At 48.6% G+C, this 19,436-nt stretch overlaps 2 protein-coding genes across 8 annotated transcripts; one reads left to right on the top strand and one right to left on the bottom strand.

Annotated features, from left to right (window-relative positions):
* The first annotated feature begins 2,068 nt into the window (after nucleotides 1-2,068).
* Nucleotides 2,069-16,961, top strand: Pex6 (peroxisomal biogenesis factor 6). 7 transcript variants are annotated; one of them, XR_013425162.1, is made up of 19 exons: nucleotides 2,078-3,111; nucleotides 5,509-5,672; nucleotides 6,108-6,191; nucleotides 8,725-8,827; nucleotides 8,910-9,043; nucleotides 9,826-9,937; nucleotides 10,748-10,956; nucleotides 11,380-11,575; nucleotides 11,755-11,831; nucleotides 11,976-12,108; nucleotides 12,190-12,395; nucleotides 12,521-12,582; nucleotides 12,824-12,932; nucleotides 13,433-13,549; nucleotides 13,672-13,749; nucleotides 13,888-14,027; nucleotides 14,219-14,394; nucleotides 14,542-16,016; nucleotides 16,506-16,961. XR_013425162.1 is itself a non-coding variant. In XM_005318673.5 (18 exons), exons 1-17 carry the CDS (start codon nucleotides 2,230-2,232, stop codon nucleotides 14,353-14,355), a joined length of 2,943 nt encoding a protein of 980 aa, XP_005318730.2. In that variant the 5' UTR covers nucleotides 2,079-2,229; the 3' UTR covers nucleotides 14,356-14,394; nucleotides 16,506-16,961. The 7 variants fall into 7 exon arrangements, 1 of the variants encoding a protein (XP_005318730.2); XR_013425163.1 differs by having other exon boundaries at nucleotides 15,644-16,016; XR_013425161.1 differs by having other exon boundaries at nucleotides 2,079-3,111; nucleotides 14,219-16,016.
* Nucleotides 14,769-18,083, bottom strand: Gnmt (glycine N-methyltransferase). Its single transcript, XM_005318674.5, has 6 exons — nucleotides 17,650-18,083; nucleotides 16,488-16,615; nucleotides 15,768-15,884; nucleotides 15,421-15,563; nucleotides 15,201-15,322; nucleotides 14,769-15,113 (listed from the first exon to the last, which is right to left on the bottom strand). The coding sequence occupies exons 1-6, from the start codon at nucleotides 18,060-18,062 to the stop codon at nucleotides 14,942-14,944; spliced, it is 1,095 nt and encodes a 364-aa protein (XP_005318731.3). The 5' UTR covers nucleotides 18,063-18,083; the 3' UTR covers nucleotides 14,769-14,941.
* Nucleotides 18,084-19,436: the final 1,353 nt, after the last annotated feature.

The following is a 19,436-nucleotide window of genomic DNA, read 5'->3' on the forward strand; positions in this document are numbered from 1 at the left end:
CTCACTCTCTCTTTAAAAAAAAAAAAAAAGAAAACTGGTGTCATAATGGCAAGGGAAGTAAAAGAGTATTGGTCAGAGGAAGACTGAGTAAGATAAAAATTGAACAGCAACAACTTGATCCTGCAGTTAGGAGGTTACTGGTGATCTTTGCCAAGGAAGTTTTAGAGTCATAGAAAGAAGTTTATAATAGGTTGAAGTGTGAACAAAAGTTAAAGAAGTGAAGACAACAAATGTAGGATCCTAGCTAGCTTACAGAAATAGTATTTGACTTTAATAAGTAATGATTTCAAGGCAACACAAAGTTTCCATTTCATATCAGTCATTTGTTGGGGAAAAGCCTGGGTGAGAATATGTTTATTAATGGATGGGCATTTGTGTCTGCATAAGTGCTGATATAGACAAGATACCAGATGTATCTGTCCATGCCCAAGGCCTCAAGGAACACTATAGTCCTGAGGCCTAGAGCTTACATTCTACTGTACAAAACAGACATATCTTCTACAGGCGCAATCCATTACCCAGTCTTTGATCCCTCTGGGAGGCAGGGGACAGAGCCACAGATAGTAGGACTAGGACTACCAAATGGGAACGTTTATCTATGTGAATCCAGATTCCTAGCACCTTCTTGTGTGCTGTTTTTAAAATATAGGAATTAGGGCTGGGGATGTGGCTCAAGTGTTAGCACGCTTGCCTAGCATGAGAGGCCCTGAGTTCGATTCTCAACACCACATAAAAATAAAATTAAGATATTGTGTCCACCTAAAAAACTAAAAAATAAATATTAATAAAAAATAAAAAAATAGATAAATAAAATGTAGGAATTGTGGGGGCTGGGATTGTGGCTCAGCGGTGCAACACTCACCTAGCATGTGGGAGGCCCTGGGTTCGATCCTCAGCACCACATAAAAATAAAATAAAGATATTGTGTCCAACTACAACTAAAAAATAAATATTTAAAAGAAATGTAGGAATTGTGGGCATGGTGGCACATGCCTGTAATCCCAGTGACTCTGGAGGCTAAAGCAGGAGGATCACAAGTTCAAGGTCAGCTTGGGTAATTTAGCAGGACCCTGTCTCAAAATAAAAAAATAAAAAGGGCTGGGGATGTAGCTCAGTGGCAAAGTGCCCTAGTTCAATCCTGAAAAACAACAACAAAAAAGTAGGAATGGGCAATTTCAAGTATTTGACTTTTAGGTTTTCAGAAATATATGCTACTCAAAATAGACTACCTCAAGATGTAGTCTCAAGGAGAAAGCTGGGCACTAGCTAAAAGAGATCACAACTGTTCAGAGAAAAGAGACCGCCACCATCTAATCCATTGATTATAAATGATAATATATTGGAAATGTGGCCTACCATTGTACGAATGAGGATAAGGATGGACTCTAACAGCACAAGTAGAAAGCAGGCTCTTGACTCAGTAGTCGTGACAGAAGCCTCAAACCCCTCCCTTCACCCAGTTCTCCTGTCTGCCCTCCTCCAGAATAGAAATAGCAAAGGGTCTCCAAGAATTAGTGCGGGGGAGCAACTAGGTTTGAAGGAAGAAGGAAGCTGCTTTGTCTTCAAGTTTGGTGGAAATAGAAAGACAGGACAATGAACAGGACAAGAAGTGCTGGAATGTGGGTTTTGTGTAGGATGTGTTGGAACAGGTGTGGCGGCACCAAGCACTCCAGGGCTACATGAATCACATATAGTAATTCAGCCAGCAGTCACTACGTACCTATAAGCATGTCTGAGACAGTTTTATAATCTTACCACTCCCTCCAACAATATTCTCTACAACCCTCAAACTTCAATGCCTACAGCTGCATAGAGCAAAGTGTAAGAATTCCTACAGAGGAGTGGTCTCTTTTGAAACATTCCATCTACAACTCCCAGCACTAGTCAGTCCCAGGCCGCTCACTGATCAGTCAGTAAACTATGTAGAATATGCTAAGGGGCATAATAGTTGAGAGGAGGTTACTCCCCTCCAAGGCAAAGGCAAATCCTGGTAAACACTGGTTCACAGGGCGCATGCGCACAGTTCTGGTTACTGCCATCGAGGGATGGTCTGGATCTTCTGAGGCACAGAGCAACCTCTCAGAGCTTGCTCCGGGCACCTGACGCCCCTCCCATTTTCCTCACACCGCCTTTAACCGAAGCGGAAGCAGCACTTACGTCGCCTAGTCTTCCGGTTCGCAGGCTCCGGAAGCCGTACTACTTGGTTCTCCTGGTAGATCTCTAAACACCATGGTGCTGGCTGTCTTGCGCGTCCTGGAACCCTTCCCGACCGAGACATCCCCTTTGGTAGTACTGCTGCCGCCTGGGGGCCCATGGCCTGCGGCGGGGCTGGGCCTGGTTCTGGCCCTTCGGCCTGCAGGAGAGAGTCCAGCAGGGCCGGCTCTGTTAGTGGCTGCCCTGGAACGGCCAGGTGCTGAGACTGAGGAGCAAGGTCCTGGGCCCCCGCAGCTGCTGGTTAGCCGCGCACTGTTGCGGCTCCTAGCACTCGGCCCCGGGGCACAGGTGCGGGCGCGGCCCGTGCGACGGCCCCCGGCCCTGGGCTGGGCGCTGCTTGGCACCTCACCGGGGCCTGGGCTCGGACCACGAGTCGGTCCTCTGCTAGTGAGGCGTGGAGAGACCCTGCCGGTGCCGGGGCCCCGGGTGTTGGAGACGCGGCCGGCGTTGCAAGGACTGCTGGGCCCGGGGACGCGGCTGGCTGTAACTGAGCTCCGCGGGCGGAACAGACTGTGCCCAGGGACTGGGGATTATAGCCGGCCCCCGCCCCCGCCGGTGGTATCCTCCTTCGCTGTTTCCGGCACAGTCCGGCAACTCCGAGGAGTTCTGGGAGGGACTGGAGATGCACTGGGGGTGAGCCGGAGCTGTCTCCGTGGTCTCAGCCTCTTCCAGGGCGAGTGGGTGTGGGTAACCCGGGCCGGAGAATTATCGAACACTTCTCGGCCGCACTTAGCCACAGTGCAGGTCCTGCAGCCTCGCTGGGACCTGTCTGAGAGACTGGGACCCAGCTCCGGGCAGCTGGCAGAGCCGCTCGCTGACCGAATGGCCCTCGTGCCTGCCACTCTGGCTTTTAATCTCGGCTGTGACCCCATGGACGTGGGAGAGCTCAAGATTCAGGTGAGGAGTGTTTCCTTATCCTTTTTTTCTTTCTTAACTGAATTGAAGATTAGAGTTGTATTTATTTTCCCCGCCCTTTACCACCTTGAACTGTTAATGTCTCTTAGCCTTGTTTATCCATTCTCTTCAGTCAAAATATCATAGCGTAGTTGTGCATGGAAAGGGTTTTCAGTTGTTCGAGTGAAAAATGAAGTTCACGATCAATTGACAGGTGTGTATATTAATCTGCGCAGTCTAATCAGCTGTTTAATTGGATTGCTGCAATGTATTCAGTGTTGTACTGGATAGTGTTTCAGTGCTTCTGATTATGTTTATTCTTTTTTTAATCTTTATTTTTTAGTTATAGATGGACACAAAATCTTTATTTCGTTTATGTATTTTTTTGTGGTGCTGAGGATGGAACCGGGTGCCTTACATGTGCAGGGCAAGTGCTCTGCCACTGAGTCATAACCCCAGCCCTTATGCTTATCCTTGTCTTCAAATTCTTTCCTTTTTTAGCTCCTTTTGTTAAAATCCTGCCATCCTTTCCTACATCTTTTAGCCCTCCCTAACAATGCCACCTCTTCATAGACTTTCATAATCTCGCTACCACATTATTTCTCCAGTAGCATTTCGTACCTTTTTTTTTTTTTAGGCATTTATCTTTTGCCTTGGTGATTACATAATCTGTCTAATCTCTAATTATATTATTGTTGTAAATTCCTTGAAGGAAAGGACTCTTTTTTTTTTTTTTTAATCTCCGGTGCCTAGTGTTTAACATAACTAATTAATTTAATTTGGTACTAGAGATTGAACTCAGAGCCACTTTACCACTCAGCTACATCCCCAGACCTTTTTATTTTATTTTGAGTGTCTCACTAAGTTGCTTAGATTCACTAAATTGCTGAAGCTGGCCTTAAACTTGCAATCCTCCTTCCTCAGCCTCCCAAATCACTGGGATTACAATCATGTTCCACTGCTCCCAACCCGGTCAACTTTAATATTTCATTAAATATATCGAAAAGAAGATTTTGATGTTTGTGGTTTCTGCCTTCACTTCAAGAAGACAGTTGTAGGGGCTAGAGTGTGGCTCAGTGGTAGAGTGCTTGCCTAGTACGCATGAGGCACTGGGTTTGATCCTCAGCACCACATAAATATAAAATATAGTGTCAACCTAAACCTAATTTAAAAATTAATTTAAAAATAAAAAGAAGGGACTGGGATTGTGACTCAGTGGTAACGCGCTTGTCTAGCATGCATAAGGCACTGGGTTTGATTCTCAGCACCACATACAAATAAATAAAATAAAGGTCCATCAACAACTAAAAAAACAATAAATAAATAAATAAAAAGAAGACGACAGTTGTACTTAGAAAAATATAGTTTTGGGCTGGGGTTGTGGCTCGGCGGTAGAGTACTCGCCTCGCACGTGTGAGGTCCTGGGTTCGATCCTCAGCACCACATAAAAATAAAGGTATTGTGTTGTGTCCATCTACACCTAAAAAAATAAATATTTAAAAAAATAAAATAAATAAAATAAAGGTATTGTATCCAAAAATGAATATTAAAAAAAAGAAAAATATAATATACTTCAAATGCTCAGTCACCTCATGTAGATATCAAATATTTCCATCATTGCAGAAAGTTCTGTTGGACAGTGCTAGAGTGGCTAATTAATACTATGGGATGGGCTGAGGGTATGTGCCTCAGTGTAGAGCATTTGCCCAGCATGTACGAAGCCCTGGATTCAATCCTAATGTTGTAAAAACAAAAACTATGAGATGGCAGGACAAGAAGATATACATAAATGGGAGATGTGGATTCCTTCTCAATGGGGAAAATCTACTAGAGTATTCACAGTGGAGCTCATTCAGCTGAACCAATTCTTTCAACTTTATTAAGATCATGTCTTTTTCCCATAGTCCACTTAATATCAATCCCATTGGTTGCCTAATGTCATTCAAAGGACTTGTGGGAATAATTGTCTTTGCCACTTTACTGGATGTGGGCCAGAAAGATTTTCTTTACTGTGGAATTTTTTGGATGCAGAGTCAGGAAAAGAGCTTCCTGGTGTTTATTAGAGGGAAAGGCTTCTATCTTCTAGGGAAGACAGAGGTATTCAGGGGGCTGGGGGATATAGCTCAGTTGGTAGAGTGCTTGATTTATATGCACAAGGCTGTGGGTTCAATCCCCAGCACCACAAAAAAATATTAAACCCAGATCTAAAAATAAATACAAAAAATAGTATACCCAAATCTATGCTTGAGTAAAAAAAAGAAAAATGTAAAGAAAGCAGACAGAGGTGTTTAGTTCTGCTTCCTCAGGCCCCACCTCTGACAAGTCTGTGGTTGCTAAGAAGTAGGACAGGACCTGACTCTTTGGGAGAAAGTTATAAAGTGGTGATTATTTCTCTAACAGAGATACTTGGAAGGCTCCATCACCCCCGAAGACAAAGGAAGCTGCTCATTGCTGCCTAGGCCTCCATTTGCCAGAGAGTTACACGTCGAAATTGTGTCCTCTCCCCACTACAGTACTAATGGAAGTTATGACCATGCTCTTTACCAGCACTTTCAGACACCCAGGTTAGCTGCCTACCCCTTTTAAGGAAAATAGCATCTCACCCTCATCACTTGTCTCTTCTACCTATCCAAGTAACCCCTCTGGTTGAAAGAAGCCATTTTTAGGCATATTGTATTCTCATTGTGTAAGGCAGACAATAGAAATCTGAATCATAAGGTGAATTTGGACATTGTAAACTAAGAAACCTGTTTGATCAAAGAGCACTCCAGAAGAGCCAGTAGCCTGCTCTCTCATTATCTCTGCTCCCTCTTTCTAGTCTCACCTCCATTTCCCCAGCTTGGTCTAGGTCTGTTTGTTCTCTGGTAAATTTGGTAATCTCTGGTGAGCAGTAGATCCCTAAGAAGTAGTCTGTATGTTGGGAGTGAGCATGGGGAGATGTGGCAAGCACATGCTTATAACTCCACTGATAGCTAACCAAGGCCACGACTGTGTTTCAGGGTGGTACAGGAAGGGGATGTTCTGTGTGTGCCAACGTTCGGGCAAGTCGAGATCCTGGAAGGAAGTCCAGAGAAGCTGCCCAGGTATGCAGCTTCCTCCTATTTTATAACTGGGATTTGCAACCTAGGTGCAATTCTATAATCCTCTCCCCCCACAATTATATGTAATAATTTGTGCCTAAGAATATTTTGTTGTTGGGTACATTTTTTTTGTAGAGGAAAAAATTCTTTGGGTTCCCAAACAGGTGTATGACTGAAAAAAAGTTAAGAACCACAGCCTAGGACTGGTAGAGCACTTGCCTGGCATGGGCAAGGCCCTGAGTTCAGTTCCCAGGACTGGGGAGGGTGGGGGGCTACGCGGCTGCTAATGACTTGACCAAGATGGGATTCCTTCCTTTCCTTCTCAACAGTGTTGTTTGGGCCAGGACTCAGGCCATGTTGCTCATATTTCAACATAAGGATACACAGACTTTGATTTTTGCCCTAACCCATCGAGTGTGCACATGCTGCTTCACAATCTTATCTCAGAAAACGGGACAGAGGGATTGCTGCTGGAGAGGCCCACCCTCAGAGAATTAGAGGTAGAACGTAGTTTAGCCAAGAGCCCAAGTCAAGTATCCAGCTTTTCTGTTCTGTTGCTTCTGACCACTGAAGTCCCATGTAAAAATGGGGAGGTAAAAAAATTGAGAAGGTAAAAAAATAAATAAAAAATAAATTTTTAAAAAATGTCAAAAAAAAATTTGAGAAGGGGGCTTGGGACTGTGGCTCAGTGGTAGAGCGCTTGCCTAGCATGTGTAAGGTGCTGGGTTCAATTCTCAGCCCCACATACAAATAAATAAAATTAAAATTTTTCAAAAAAAAAAATTGAGAAGCAGTGGTGGTGTAACTCAGTGCAGTAGTACATGTGTAGTATGTACAAGGCCCTAGGTTCAATTCCCAGCAACAAATAAGAGTGCTTCTGCCTTATGTGAAGGGAGAAAGTTGTCTAGCTCTGTATCCCAGGTAGTCCCTTTATTGATTGGACTGATTTCCTCTAGTGCTAGGAGGAGAACACAACTGATAGGTACACTAACCCAACTCTGAGAGCCATCAGGCATAAGGTCTCTGGCCCAGCCAGCCTGTCCTCTGTCAAAAGCAACACCTTGTCTGGAGTGCCTGGTTCATCCTTGGTCAATATCTATGCTTCATTCTGTCCGGTGTTCCGTGCACCCAGTTTCAGGATGGTGGTGCCCAGATGAAGGGCCTGGTAATGCCCTGTGTAACTTCATTTAGGCTCCATGGTACCACTTTGAGGTTTCCCAGATTAAATCCTGGGAGGAAATGCTGACTGGCATTTATTGGTCACTTTCTAACTGTGTCTCTCCTCTTAAATCTAGCAAATGCTTATAAGCTATAGGAAAACTACAGAATTCCCACCTTTTGTACTTTCAAAAGAAAACAAGCACTAGAACTTTCTGTGATAGACCAGTGAGCCATTTCTGTTCCTGGACTTTTGTCTTCCCCCTGAGCAGGCACCCAGTCAAGCAGGGTTTTGGAAGGTGGCCTAAGGACAGATAGAAATTAGTATTAACAAGCCACACTAGGCTTGTTAAGGGAACCCCTCAGAGAGCCCTGAGTTGCCTGCCTGGCAAGGGATTCCACTGTTAGTGGCACCTCTTCAGCTTCTCTTGTGTTGCACTTCCCAGAACCAGGTCACATGGGAGCCAGTTTCATTACCACCCATCCAGCATTCTGGGTGGAACACAACCCAAATAGATTCCAGAGTCTGGTCATTCTCCTCAAGGTGGTCTAACTACTTTACAACCAAGGAAGGTGGTACCCTAACCCCACACACACACCAGTGCCTTCCTTCCTCACTTTCCTAGGCAGTATTTCCAATATGCGTTCCAACTCAAGGTGTTTGCCTTAATTGAGGTTCTACACTTTAGAAGCCCCTGTCACTTATTTAACTAGTTACAGTAAGATACAGTTTTCTGGACTGGGGATGCTTAGTGGTAGAATTCTTCCCTAGCACGCTGAAAGGCCTGGGTTTCATCCCCAGCATATAGTTTTCCCTATGGTCTAATAGACCATATGGTCTAGTACATGAACTTGCTATGCTACTCCCTTGTACCATGAGGCATTCCCACCCACCCCCTTTGCTTCCAAGCTTGGCGTCTGTTGTATCCAACAGACCAAAGGAATTTGCACCCTGATTGGACCTTGAAGAAGCCAGGTTAGCCAGGTGCAGTGGTGCACACCTATAATCCCATTGTCTCAGGAGGCTGAGACAGGAGGCAAAGCCAGCCTCAGCAACTTAGCAAGGCCCTAAGCAACTTAGCAAGATCCTATCTCTAATTAAAATATAACAAAAGGACTGGGGATGTGGCTTAGTGGTAAAGCACCCCTGGGTTCAGTCTCTAGTACCAAAAAAAAAAAAAAAAAGTATGATCCAGTCCAGGAAATAAGAAAGACCATCTGCTTTCCTTTCCCCCTACTCCCATACTCCCTGCCTCATCTCAGGGCACTTATTTATATTGCTCTTGAGTCTGTCCTCTATGTTTGAGAAAGCTGTCTGTCCTTGGGAAAGGGAGTACATGGGCTCCAGGTCTGCGGTTTATTGGGCTCTTTCCTTCAGGTGGCGGGAAATGTTTTTTAAAGTGAAGAAAACATTTGGGGATGCTCCAGATGAACCAGTCAGGGCTTACTTGGCTGACACCACCCATACCTCCTTATACATGGTGAGGCCTAGGGGTGGGAGTAGACCTGGTATAGGGGTAGAATGAATGTTTAGAACCTAACACTTCCTCCTGCCTTTCACAGGTAGGTTCTACCTTGAGCCCTGTCCCAATGCTTCCTTCAGGAGAATCCACTCTCTGGAATAGCTTGTCTCCTCCAGGTCTGGAGCCCTTGGTGACTGAGCTTTGTACTGCTCTGAAGCCGCGCCTTCAGCCAGGGTGAGTGAGGCCACAGCCACAGGGTATGAGAAAAACGTGCTTAGAACATCCCTGCAGGGGCAGCAGCCACAGATGATTTCTTTCTTTCTTTCTTTTTTTTTTTTTTAAGTCAGAAATATCAATTGAACTTCCTAGCTTTGTTTTATTTATTTTTTTATGTGGTGCTGAGAATCGAACCCAGTGCCTCCCGTATGCAAGGCAAGCGCTCAACCACTGAGCTACAACCCCAGCCCAAGACAGATGATTCCTAATGCTCTCCCCAGAGTGGAAGCCTTCACACCAATTGCAGGCCACCAGCCCTGTCCTTTCTGTGTTCTTTGCTAAAATAATCTCCATCTTCCAAGGTCGTCTGTGCAGGAAGAGTCTCCAGCAGGGGCAGTCGTCTCTGAGGCTCCCTTCTTGGGGAACTCAGTGGTCATCCTGGCCTTTACCACTCTGGCCCTGAGGGACACAGCTCCTAATACAAGTGTCTTGAGTATAGACCCAGATCCCTTCTTGGTGCCTCTCAGTTCAGTTCAGACCATATATGATAAGCCAGACTCTATTGAAGGCACAGCCTACCAAAGAGAGTTAGTCTTTGGCTGCTGAATAAGTTCCATGCCCCTTCCAGAACACCAGAGATGGTGTGGGATATATGGCCTCATCATAGAGATAGAGCTGGAGGCAGGGACCTAAGGAGAGACAAATAGCATATCTGCTTTTGAGATCCAAGGGTCCCTGTGTTACTGGGGCTTCTAACATTTGAACAGAATGGAGGAAACAAATGTCTTCTCTGGTTGTAGGGGATCCCTACTGACAGGAACTGGCTGTGTCCTTCTACGCGGCCCACCAGGCAGTGGGAAGACCACAGCAGTTGCAGCTGCCTGTAGTCGCCTTGGGCTCCACTTTCTGAAGGTGAACCCTAACTGCTTCCTCTCCCCAGACCAGAGTCTGTCTCCCTCTTCCTCTTGTCTTCCTCTGTTGACCATTGGCTCTAACAACTTTGCCTAGTGGCCACAGCATATTCCCACAATATTCATCTCCTGAGAGTCCTTTCAAGAAAGCAGTGTTTGAGCTGGAGTTGAAGCTCAGTGGTAGAGTGCTTGCCTAGCACATGTGAGATACTGGATTTGATCTTCAGCACCACGTAAAAATAAATTAATTAAATAAAGGTATTGTGTCCATCTACAACTAAAAAATATATATATTTAAAAAAAAGTAGGAAGTGTTTTCAAGATTATGATGGACAGTCCACAGAATAGGTTGGGTTAAAAAGTAAACCTTGGACTAGGGATGTAGTAAAGTGGTAGGGTGCTACTCCAGTATGCCTGAGATCATGGGGTCAACCTCTAACTCCCTAAAAGGGAGAAAATGCAAGACTTTAACCTAGTATAGCCATACAAAGAAACGTCTGCCATGTCGGATTGGGTGTCACATCTAGGGAGGCTGAGGTAGGAGGATCACAAGTTCTTGAAGCCAGCCTCAGCAACCCTGTCTCCAAATAAAGAGGGCTGGGAATGTAGCTCAGTGGTAGAGCTCCTTGGGTTTAATGTTCAGTACAAAGGGTTGGGAGAGAGGGGAGAAATAGTAGAATTTGAACCCTCCTTTGCCCATCCCTGCCCTCCCAAGTAAAGATGACCTGCGTCCTCTAGTTTCTCCTTTCCCCACCTCCCTATCTCAGTCATGCCTGCCCTTGCTCATAGACCATTGACACCCCTTTCCTAGGTGCCCTGCTCCAGCCTCTGTGCAGACAGCAGTGGGGCTGTGGAGGCAAAACTTCAGGCCACCTTCTCCCGGGCACGCCGCTGCCGGCCTGTAGTGCTAATGCTCACAGCTGTGGATCTTCTGGGCCGGGACCGTGATGGGCTGGGTGAGGATGCCCGTGTGGTGGCCACACTGCGTCACCTCCTCCTCAATGAGGACCCCCTAAGCAGGTATTTATGCAGAGCAGGATCTGCTATAGAGCTGAGGCCCCTGTCCTCTTAATTCTCTTTAGCCTTTCAGTCTTTTCTCACCCTCCTGTGGCTTCCAGCAATCTGCCCATTTGGCTACCCTAAGCTAAGGGTCTTTGGAGTGTTCAGGGGGAAGAGTGTGGTTTCGTATTGGAGGGGGACACTAGGCTGAAGCGAAAATACAGCCTCTCCCCTCTGTGAGCTACCCTTGTGAGGGAGAAGCACAAGTCCTCTCAGGCTGTTTCTGTAGATCCCCATCCAGGAACACTTGGGTGATACTCATCTTCATACCCCATTCCAGCACCCACCCCACTTCCCCTGGACTTCTGCACCAGTCTTAGGACAAGGCAGTGCCCAGGAACTGCCAGGCACTTTGTCACCCTCAGTGCCCACTCCCGTCTGCAGTTGCCCTCCCCTGATGGTTGTGGCCACCACAAGCCGGGCCCAGGACCTGCCTGCTGATGTGCAGACAGCATTTCCTCATGAGCTAGAAGTGCCTGTGCTCTCAGAAGGGCAACGGCTCAGCATCCTGCAGGCCCTCACCACCCACCTGCCCCTGGGCCAAGAGGTGAACCTGGCCCAGCTAGCACGGCGGTGTGCAGTGAGTATCAACATAGATTACATGGGGGAGGTTATAAGACCTTTGTCACAGGAACTCAGCCCCGATGCCCTGTGCATTAGTGTATGAACCCCAAGGCCTTGGCTCCAGCTGGGGGACCAGCCCCGCAAAGGTTCCTGCCTACTTGCCCTGCTCATGTGTCCTTTCCCGTGATTCCTTAGGGCTTTGTGGTAGGAGATCTATATGCCCTTCTGACTCACAGCAGCCGAGCAGCCTGCACCAGGATCAAGAATTCAGGGTAAGGGGAGTGGAGCACAGGAGGGAGAAGACAGGAATAGGAAATTTAAGGGGAGGAGATAGTGAGAGAAGAAGGACATGGGAACTGACAGGGATGAAGCCTTAAGTGCAGCCCTCCAGAGGCCTCTTGTGTGTCTCTTTGCAGTGTGGCAGGCAGCTGGAGCGAGGAGGATGAGGGGGAGCTGTGTGCTGCTGGCTTCCCCCTTCTGGCTGAGGACTTTGGGCAGGCACTGGAGCAACTTCAGACAGCTCATTCCCAGGCCGTTGGAGCACCCAAGGTGGAGGCTCCAGCTCCTCAGAGGTGGGGAAGGTGCTTCCTCCACTTGGACATCCCCAACAGCCTGCTTTCTGTGTCTTAGATTCCCTCAGTGTCCTGGCATGATGTGGGCGGGCTACAGGAGGTGAAAAAGGAGATTCTGGAGACCATCCAGCTCCCTCTAGAGCACCCTGAGCTCCTGAGCCTGGGCCTAAGACGCTCGGGCCTCCTGCTCCACGGGCCCCCTGGCACAGGCAAGACCCTCCTTGCCAAGGCAGTAGCCACTGAATGCAGCCTTACCTTCCTCAGGTGGGCAAGGGGCCTGGAAGGGATGGCAGTTGGGTGAGGTGCTGCGGTGGGTTGGGGAGCAGAAGGGGATACCTGAGAGGTCAAACTATGGGACCTGTTTCACCTTCTCACATCCTCTGGTTCAGTGTGAAGGGGCCAGAACTCATCAACATGTACGTGGGCCAAAGTGAGGAAAATGTACGAGAAGGTGAGCCAGATGAGAGGTAGAGCTTCTGGTCCTTCCTAAACCCTAATGGCTCCTGTGCCACTCCCCTCCTTAGGCTAATCCTGGTCATTCCTAGTCTTCCTTTCCACAAGTTGGGTTCCTGCCCAGGTGGACCTAGTATCTTCAGTGCCAGAGCTGAATTATCAGACCCTAGATCCCTCCCCATCTTCCCTGATCAAGTCCTCTTGAGGTCCACTCCCCTTTCTGTGAGCTCCTCTCTCAGTCTTTTCCAGGGCCAGGGCTGCTGCTCCATGTATCATTTTCTTTGATGAACTGGATTCCTTGGCCCCCAGCCGGGGGCGAAGTGGAGACTCTGGAGGAGTGATGGACAGGTGGAGGCCCAAAGTAGGAGGGATGTGAGACAGGTTGTAGCGGTCTTCAGAGCCCCAAGACAGAAGTTCCTACCCTTTGAGGTTTTTTGTTTGTTTGTTTGTTTGTTTTGGCTGTTTGTTTGTACCCAGGATTTAACCCAGGGGTGTCTTACTGAACTATATTGCTAAGCCTTTTTATTTTGAGACAGTCTTGCTGAATTAATGAGACTGGTCTCGAACTTGTGATCCTCCTGCCTCAGCCTCCCAAGTTGCTGGAATTACAGGCATGTGCCACCATGTCTGGCCTGCCCTTTCAGTTCTGAGATACTATAATGGAAGCTAAAAGGAGTCATGGAGTTGGGTGTGGAACATTGAAGAGAATGGGGGCTTACATGGAAGGGTATTCAGGACAGAGCTGAGCAGAGGGCCCTGTTGAGGCAGACTGTAAGAAGCAGCGTGACAGGCAGGGGCAGAGTCTGATCTGGACCAAGGACTCTCTGCCTTTGCTTCCTCCTCTACAGGGTGGTGTCTCAGCTACTGGCTGAGCTGGATGGACTTCATAGCACTCAGGATGTGTTTGTGATTGGTGCCACCAACCGACCAGACCTCTTGGACCCTGCCCTTCTACGGCCTGGCAGGTGGGCACCCTTGCTCTGACCTTCACCAGGCCTATTGGAATTGTCCTTCCATCCAATTCTGTACTTCCTTTATCCCTCCTGGCTGACCTCCCTGATACTTTTACCCACCTGTCTCCCTAAAGATTTGACAAGCTGGTGTTTGTGGGGGCAAATGAGGATCGGGCCTCCCAGCTTCGTGTCCTAAGTGCCATCACACGCAAGTACATACTATTTGAGAAAGACTCCCAAAGGGTTTGGGCAGTTAGGGGATGCATGTAATGTGCAAGATAAGCTGGTCAGCAGTGGCTTTCAAGGAAGGAATTGGCACCATTTATAATGTTTCTGGTGTACCCACACAGGTTCAAGCTAGAGCCCTCCGTGAGCCTGATGAATGTGCTGGATTGCTGCCCTCCCCAACTGACAGGGGCAGACCTCTATTCTCTTTGCTCTGATGCCATGACAACTGCACTCAAACGCAAGGTTCACAACCTGGAGAAAGGTGAGCCACATAACAACCTGGGGGGTCAACCAGAATGCTAGCAGAGACAAGTCATTCTGGGATTTTAGAGAAGGGACATCTGGGGGACTCTGAGCAGGAAGGTACCTTCCACAGGGCTCTCTGCTGAGGTATAGAACACAGCCTCTGTTCTGCAATGGGAAGCTGCCTTACTTCCCTTTGTCACCTCTTAGGGCTGGAATTGGCGAGCTCAGCACTGTTGCTTACCATGGATGACCTGCTACAGGCTGCCACCCGCCTGCAACCCTCAGTCAGTGAGCAGGAGCTGCTCCGCTACAAGCACATCCAGCACAAGTTTGCTGCCTGCTAGGAGCTGCCTGCAGCCTGGGACTGCCTATACTGGCAAAAGGTACCTAGATGGCCTCTCAGAGAGACCTGAGACGAAAGGGTTCCTCTTCAGGCTATGCTGACCCCCCTGAAGGCTGCCTCCCTCCAGGAGACACCCTGGGTGCAATGTGGCCTTACCCCAATGTCTCCTCCTTGCCCCTCCTTCCAGGCCAGCTTTAAGATGGGCCCACCTGCTGAGGAGGGCCAGGGACTATCTATCTGGGGATTGGCCCTGAAGTCATTTATGGCAGAAAATAAAGTACATGCTGACCTCTTCTGGTGTTGTGAAAAGTTGGAGTGGGGAAGAGCAAGGTTGTGGGAGGAGTGAGCCTAGGGAAGTGAGCACAGGCGCTCTGGGGGCCTGTTCCTTTAGACATAAACACAAGGCTTAGGGAATTAAAAGGCACAAATTGTATTGTTTATTCTTTTTTTTTTTTGCCTGAACCCACATCCATGAACCTCAACTGCAGTGTCTCTGTACTAGGGTTGGGCTTGGTATGGGGCCATGGATCCCTACCTTCCCAGAGCTGGAGTACCTAGGCAGGGGATCATGGGAGGCAAGACCACCTTCATTCTGTCTTCTTGAGCACGTGGATGAAGTAGCAGGGAATGTAGGTCTGGCCCGGCTTGTAAGGCTTGAAGTCACCCAGTATGCTGTGTTGGCACTTGCCCCCAAAGGCTGCTTGGAGCAACTCCGTGAAGGACGCCAGACAGTGTGGGTAGTAGGAGAGCCGGAATTTACTGCAACAGGCCCCCCCATCGACCATGAGGACCAGCGGCCTCAAGCTTTCCCCACTACTACCTCACCCCTGCCAGGCCAAGCAGTACCTGAAGCTAGGAGAACCATCCCGGCCAGCGTCCGTCACCTGCACTGTGTAGTCCAGGGTCACCATGTGGGCTTTGTTATTCACTGTTAGCACTGATGTTGTGATGTCCTTGGTCGAGTCACTCTATAGGCAGTGGCGTAAGCTACATTAACCCACTATGAACCAGAGGACCCCAGCTCACACCTTCCATTTGGGGCCTGCCCTTCCCTGGTGGACCACACCTTGTAGTAGATGTTCTTCCCTGGGGGTGCACAACCTGTGCTCAGGATGTGGTCATAGTTGCGATGATCAATGACTAGCAGGCCCCCTGACCGCACCATGCTTGCAATGTTCTTCAGTGCTTGCCGATGCTCACTCTGGTCACCTGGACTCCAGCAAGGGCAGAGAGGCTCCATCTGGACAGAGCCCCTAGCACCATTCTCCCTCCTATTTCTCCCCTCCCAGATGCCATGCCAAGGCAGAGGGGCCAAAAGGCAAAGTCATCTTTGTCAGGGGAGCAGGCACCCAGGAGTCTGTGGAAAGGGGTAAAGCTCGAGGCAAGTGACATGCCCAAGATCACACCTCTCACCTTTGCAGTCTGGCAAATGGGCAAAACTGTTTCCAAGACAGATGACTGCATCGAAGCCACCTCCTGCTGGTCTGGGCACATCTTTATCCAGAGTCATCCAGTTGGCTTCTTCAATGACTGGGGGCCAAGAAGAGGAAGGAATTAGAGGGGCATCATGGTACCTGCACTGTCCACCTCCGCCAAGTGCAATTCTCCATCACTTTCTTCTTCAAAACACAGAGTCCCCATCCAGTTAGAGGAACATGAAGAGTAAGAAGAGAGGAGAGAGCCATTTTGGGGGACAGGGGCTCTCTGCTTATGTATTTTTATTTGGGAAGAGGGACAAGATGCTATAAGTAGTTAAAACTAGCCTTTCAGAGCTAGGTGTGGTGATGCACACCTGTAGAATCATCTACTCAGGAGGCTGGAGTCAAGGAAGACCAGACTGGGCAACAGACTCCATCTCAAAAAGGGTAGGGAGTACTGCAAATACAGCTCTTTGTAGAACTCATGCATAACATGCCCAAGGCCCTGGGTTCAACCCCAGCACCAGAAACAAACTAGCTCTTGACCCCAGTAGCTCATCTTGATACTTAAGCCTATCTTTAGGAAAATGACAGTAACATTGTTATCTCCTGAGGAAAACAAAATACCCAAACCACCTCATGTAAAGGAGCTCAGGGAAGAGAGACCAGTGTTCCTGGGAGTGTGGGTCAGGAAGGCCTGGCTAGGTTTACATACCCCACTTGTCAAATGCAGGCTCCTGCCGTCGGTTCCAGCGCTCCTTAAGTGCATACTTCAGCATCTTGTCACTGGCGTCCACACTCGTCACACTGAAACCCTCTTCCACGAGCATGATGGAGTCCACCCTGAGCAGGCCCAGGGATGGGAGGCCGAGAAAAACAGGAGAGTCTAGGATGCCAAGGCGTCCCTGCGCAAGACACTTCCCTCAACTCTTCAGAGTCTATTTCTCTGCCTCTTCTCCCAGACCCTCTCCACTGACCTAAAATGACCCCAGAAATCTGTACTGTGGATTGTAATTAGGGGTTCTGTACTACTGAACTATATCCCCAGCCCTTTTTATTTTTTGAGTCAGTGTATTGCTAAGTTGCCCCGGCTGGCCTTGAATTTTTGATCCTCCTGCCTCAGCCTCTCAAATACCTGGGATTACAAGCATGTCCTACCAAATCTGGAATAAATCTGTTTTTCTTTTTATTGTTTTTTGTTTTTTTATCACTGGGTAGTAATTTTCATTTTAAAACACCTTGTCAGAGCTAGGCACTTCACAAATGTGCATTAATCCTTTTGGCAATCCTATGAGGTAGATGATAGGAAACTGGCTCACCACAGGCAGTATATGTCGCATGCTGGTCTGGAGCATAGACCAGACCCTAAATCACCTGGGTTTGTATCTTCCCTCTACTACTTGGGGAACTTTTCCTTCTACGGGGCCTAGTTTCCCCAGTAATAACTGGAGAATTATCATACTTACCTCATGAGGTTTTGTGAGGGTTTGAAAAGCTGGTATATCAAAAACTCCTGGCACTGCACTTGGCACGTGCAAATATTGAACAAATGTTAACTGTTAACGCTGCCCAAGGCCATCAAGGATCTGGCCTGGCCCCAAAGCCCAGTTCTTGCTCTGTGCCATGCACCCTCACTACTCCGCCCACCCTCTCTTGCCCTGAGTCTCCCACACACCTTCTTCCCCTTGGCATGCTGGTGCACTTGAGGTGCCCATTCTGCCGGGGGAAGCATATAGCCGCAGCCCTGGCGTCCATCCTGCGCCTGCCCAAGTCCGGCAGGTGAGGACAGCCCCAACGTGCCCAGTCGGTCCGGCAGCCCACCTGTCCGGGCACAGCCAGTCCCTCGTCCCCACTCCCCAGCCCCAGTTGGGGCTCACCCCGTGCCGCAAGCCACGTCGAGCACCCGCTGGCAGCCATGCTGGCGTAGCAGCCCGAGCAGCCACGCCTTGTACTCGGCGGTGCGGCTGCGGGTGTCCCCGATGTAGAGCTGCCACACGCGCGCCGCCTCCCCGTCTGCATACTGGTCCGGTATCCCTTCGGCTGCCACCCCTAGAGAGCGGGTTCGGTACACGCTGTCCACCATCCTTCGCAAGCCTGGCTCGGCAACCACCACCTCCGCATTTATAGTTAGGCTGTGTTCGGCGGCCCCACCTGGCCAATGGCAGGTGAGCATGGGGACACGCCCCTGGTGGGCTCTACGCCTGGTCTGTCCTTGCCCGCGGGAGGGCTCAGCATCGCAATCCTGGATCCCGCTCTTCGCTCTTCGAGCCCTCTGTGCAATCTCCACCATGAGACCACTCTTTGACCCTTTGCCCACCTAATCCGGGGGCGGGGGGCTGTGCCAAGAGAGGGCGGAGCAGTGAGATTGCTCTCTCCACCCCTACCTAAATCGGAAAAGTCCCATAAGACAGGATTGGCTAGCGCCCTGGGAGGGAAGAAATTAGCATATCTAAGGAAGGAATGTCCATCTGGAAGGGACTAGCAAGCCAGGGCAGGGAAGATTTTTGAAGTCTAGGATAATGCGGTCTGTCCATGAAAGTCCAAAGGCAGAGCAAGGCCCTACCCTAGAATCATCCTCACTCACCTGGAAGCGAGTGTGCCTTTAACATAGATGACGGCATCAGCTTTTTTTCCCCAGAGCCTCCTACAGTGGAGGAGTCTGGTCCTTCCAATTTGTGGCCTACTGAGCACTCTTCTAAAGGACTTCTTGCTGGGGCTAGGGCTGTAACTCAGTGGTAGAGCGCTTGCCTAGAATGGGTGAGGCACTGGGTTCCATCCTCAGCACCATTTGAAAAATAAATAAAGTCATAAAGTATATATATATATTATATATATATAAAGACCACTTGCTAGCCAGGCACAGTATCAAATGCCTGTAAACTCAGCTACTTTGGAGGTTACAAGCAAGAGGATCAAGGCCAGCCTGGGCAAGTTAGCCCTACCCTTTCTCAAAAGTCTGGAATCTGGGGGCTGGGGTGGTGGCTCAGTGGTAAAGAGCTTGCCTGGCATGTGTGAGGCACTGGGTTCAATTCTCAGCACCGCATTACAAAAAATAAATAAATAAAGGTTCAATGGAATATATATATGGTGCAGCTCAATGGTAGAGCCTTGCCTAGCATGCTGGGAAGCCCTATGTTCAATCCCCACTACCCACCCACCCCCCAAAAAAAATTGTGTGTGTGATGGCACCTGCCTTTAGTTCCAGCTATTCAGCAGGCCGACACAGGAGGATCCCTTGAGCTCAGGAGTTCAAGGCCAGCTGAACAATAATGTGAAACCCTGTGTCACACAAAAAAATTGCACACTAAGGACCATCTGCTTTCCACAGGGGCCTATAAAGAGAAGTTTGGGGTCAGGAGTGGTAAGGGCTTGTTGCCTTTATTATTTATTATACTAATTGTCACTTTATAAATTGGTCCTTTGGTTTGGTTTGGTTAATCTACATCCCCCATTTCCTCCCCAGAGCAGAAGGTTTCCCAGATTTCTCACCCAAGGACAAGACCTCAGACATAGGTAGATTCCAGGAGCCACAACTGAGCAAATCCTTGTAAGAAATGGAGAAAAATCAAATCCATCTTCATTGGTTGTTCCAGCCTCAGAAAAAGTGAGTTAGGGATGAGAGAACAAAGAAGCCTCCTTCCCTTATCTTTACTTGTCAGAATTG

Source organism: Ictidomys tridecemlineatus, chromosome 8 (assembly GCF_052094955.1).
Source record: "Ictidomys tridecemlineatus isolate mIctTri1 chromosome 8, mIctTri1.hap1, whole genome shotgun sequence".
Taxonomy (NCBI): domain Eukaryota; kingdom Metazoa; phylum Chordata; class Mammalia; order Rodentia; family Sciuridae; genus Ictidomys; species Ictidomys tridecemlineatus.

Coding starts and splice junctions, on each gene's coding strand:
- Gnmt (XM_005318674.5), bottom strand. CDS start 18,062: ATGGTGGAGATTGCACAGAGGGCTCGAAGAGCGAAGAGCGGGATCCAG. Junction 15,323..15,420: donor GGAAGAACATCTACTACAAG/GTGTGGTCCACC, acceptor CACTGCCTATAG/AGTGACTCGACCAAGGACAT. Junction 15,114..15,200: donor GATGGTTCTCCTAGCTTCAG/GTACTGCTTGGC, acceptor GGCCTGTTGCAG/TAAATTCCGGCTCTCCTACT.
- Pex6 (XM_005318673.5), top strand. CDS start 2,230: ATGGTGCTGGCTGTCTTGCGCGTCCTGGAACCCTTCCCGACCGAGACA. Junction 11,576..11,754: donor AGCTAGCACGGCGGTGTGCA/GTGAGTATCAAC, acceptor GTGATTCCTTAG/GGCTTTGTGGTAGGAGATCT. Junction 13,550..13,671: donor GCCCTTCTACGGCCTGGCAG/GTGGGCACCCTT, acceptor GTCTCCCTAAAG/ATTTGACAAGCTGGTGTTTG.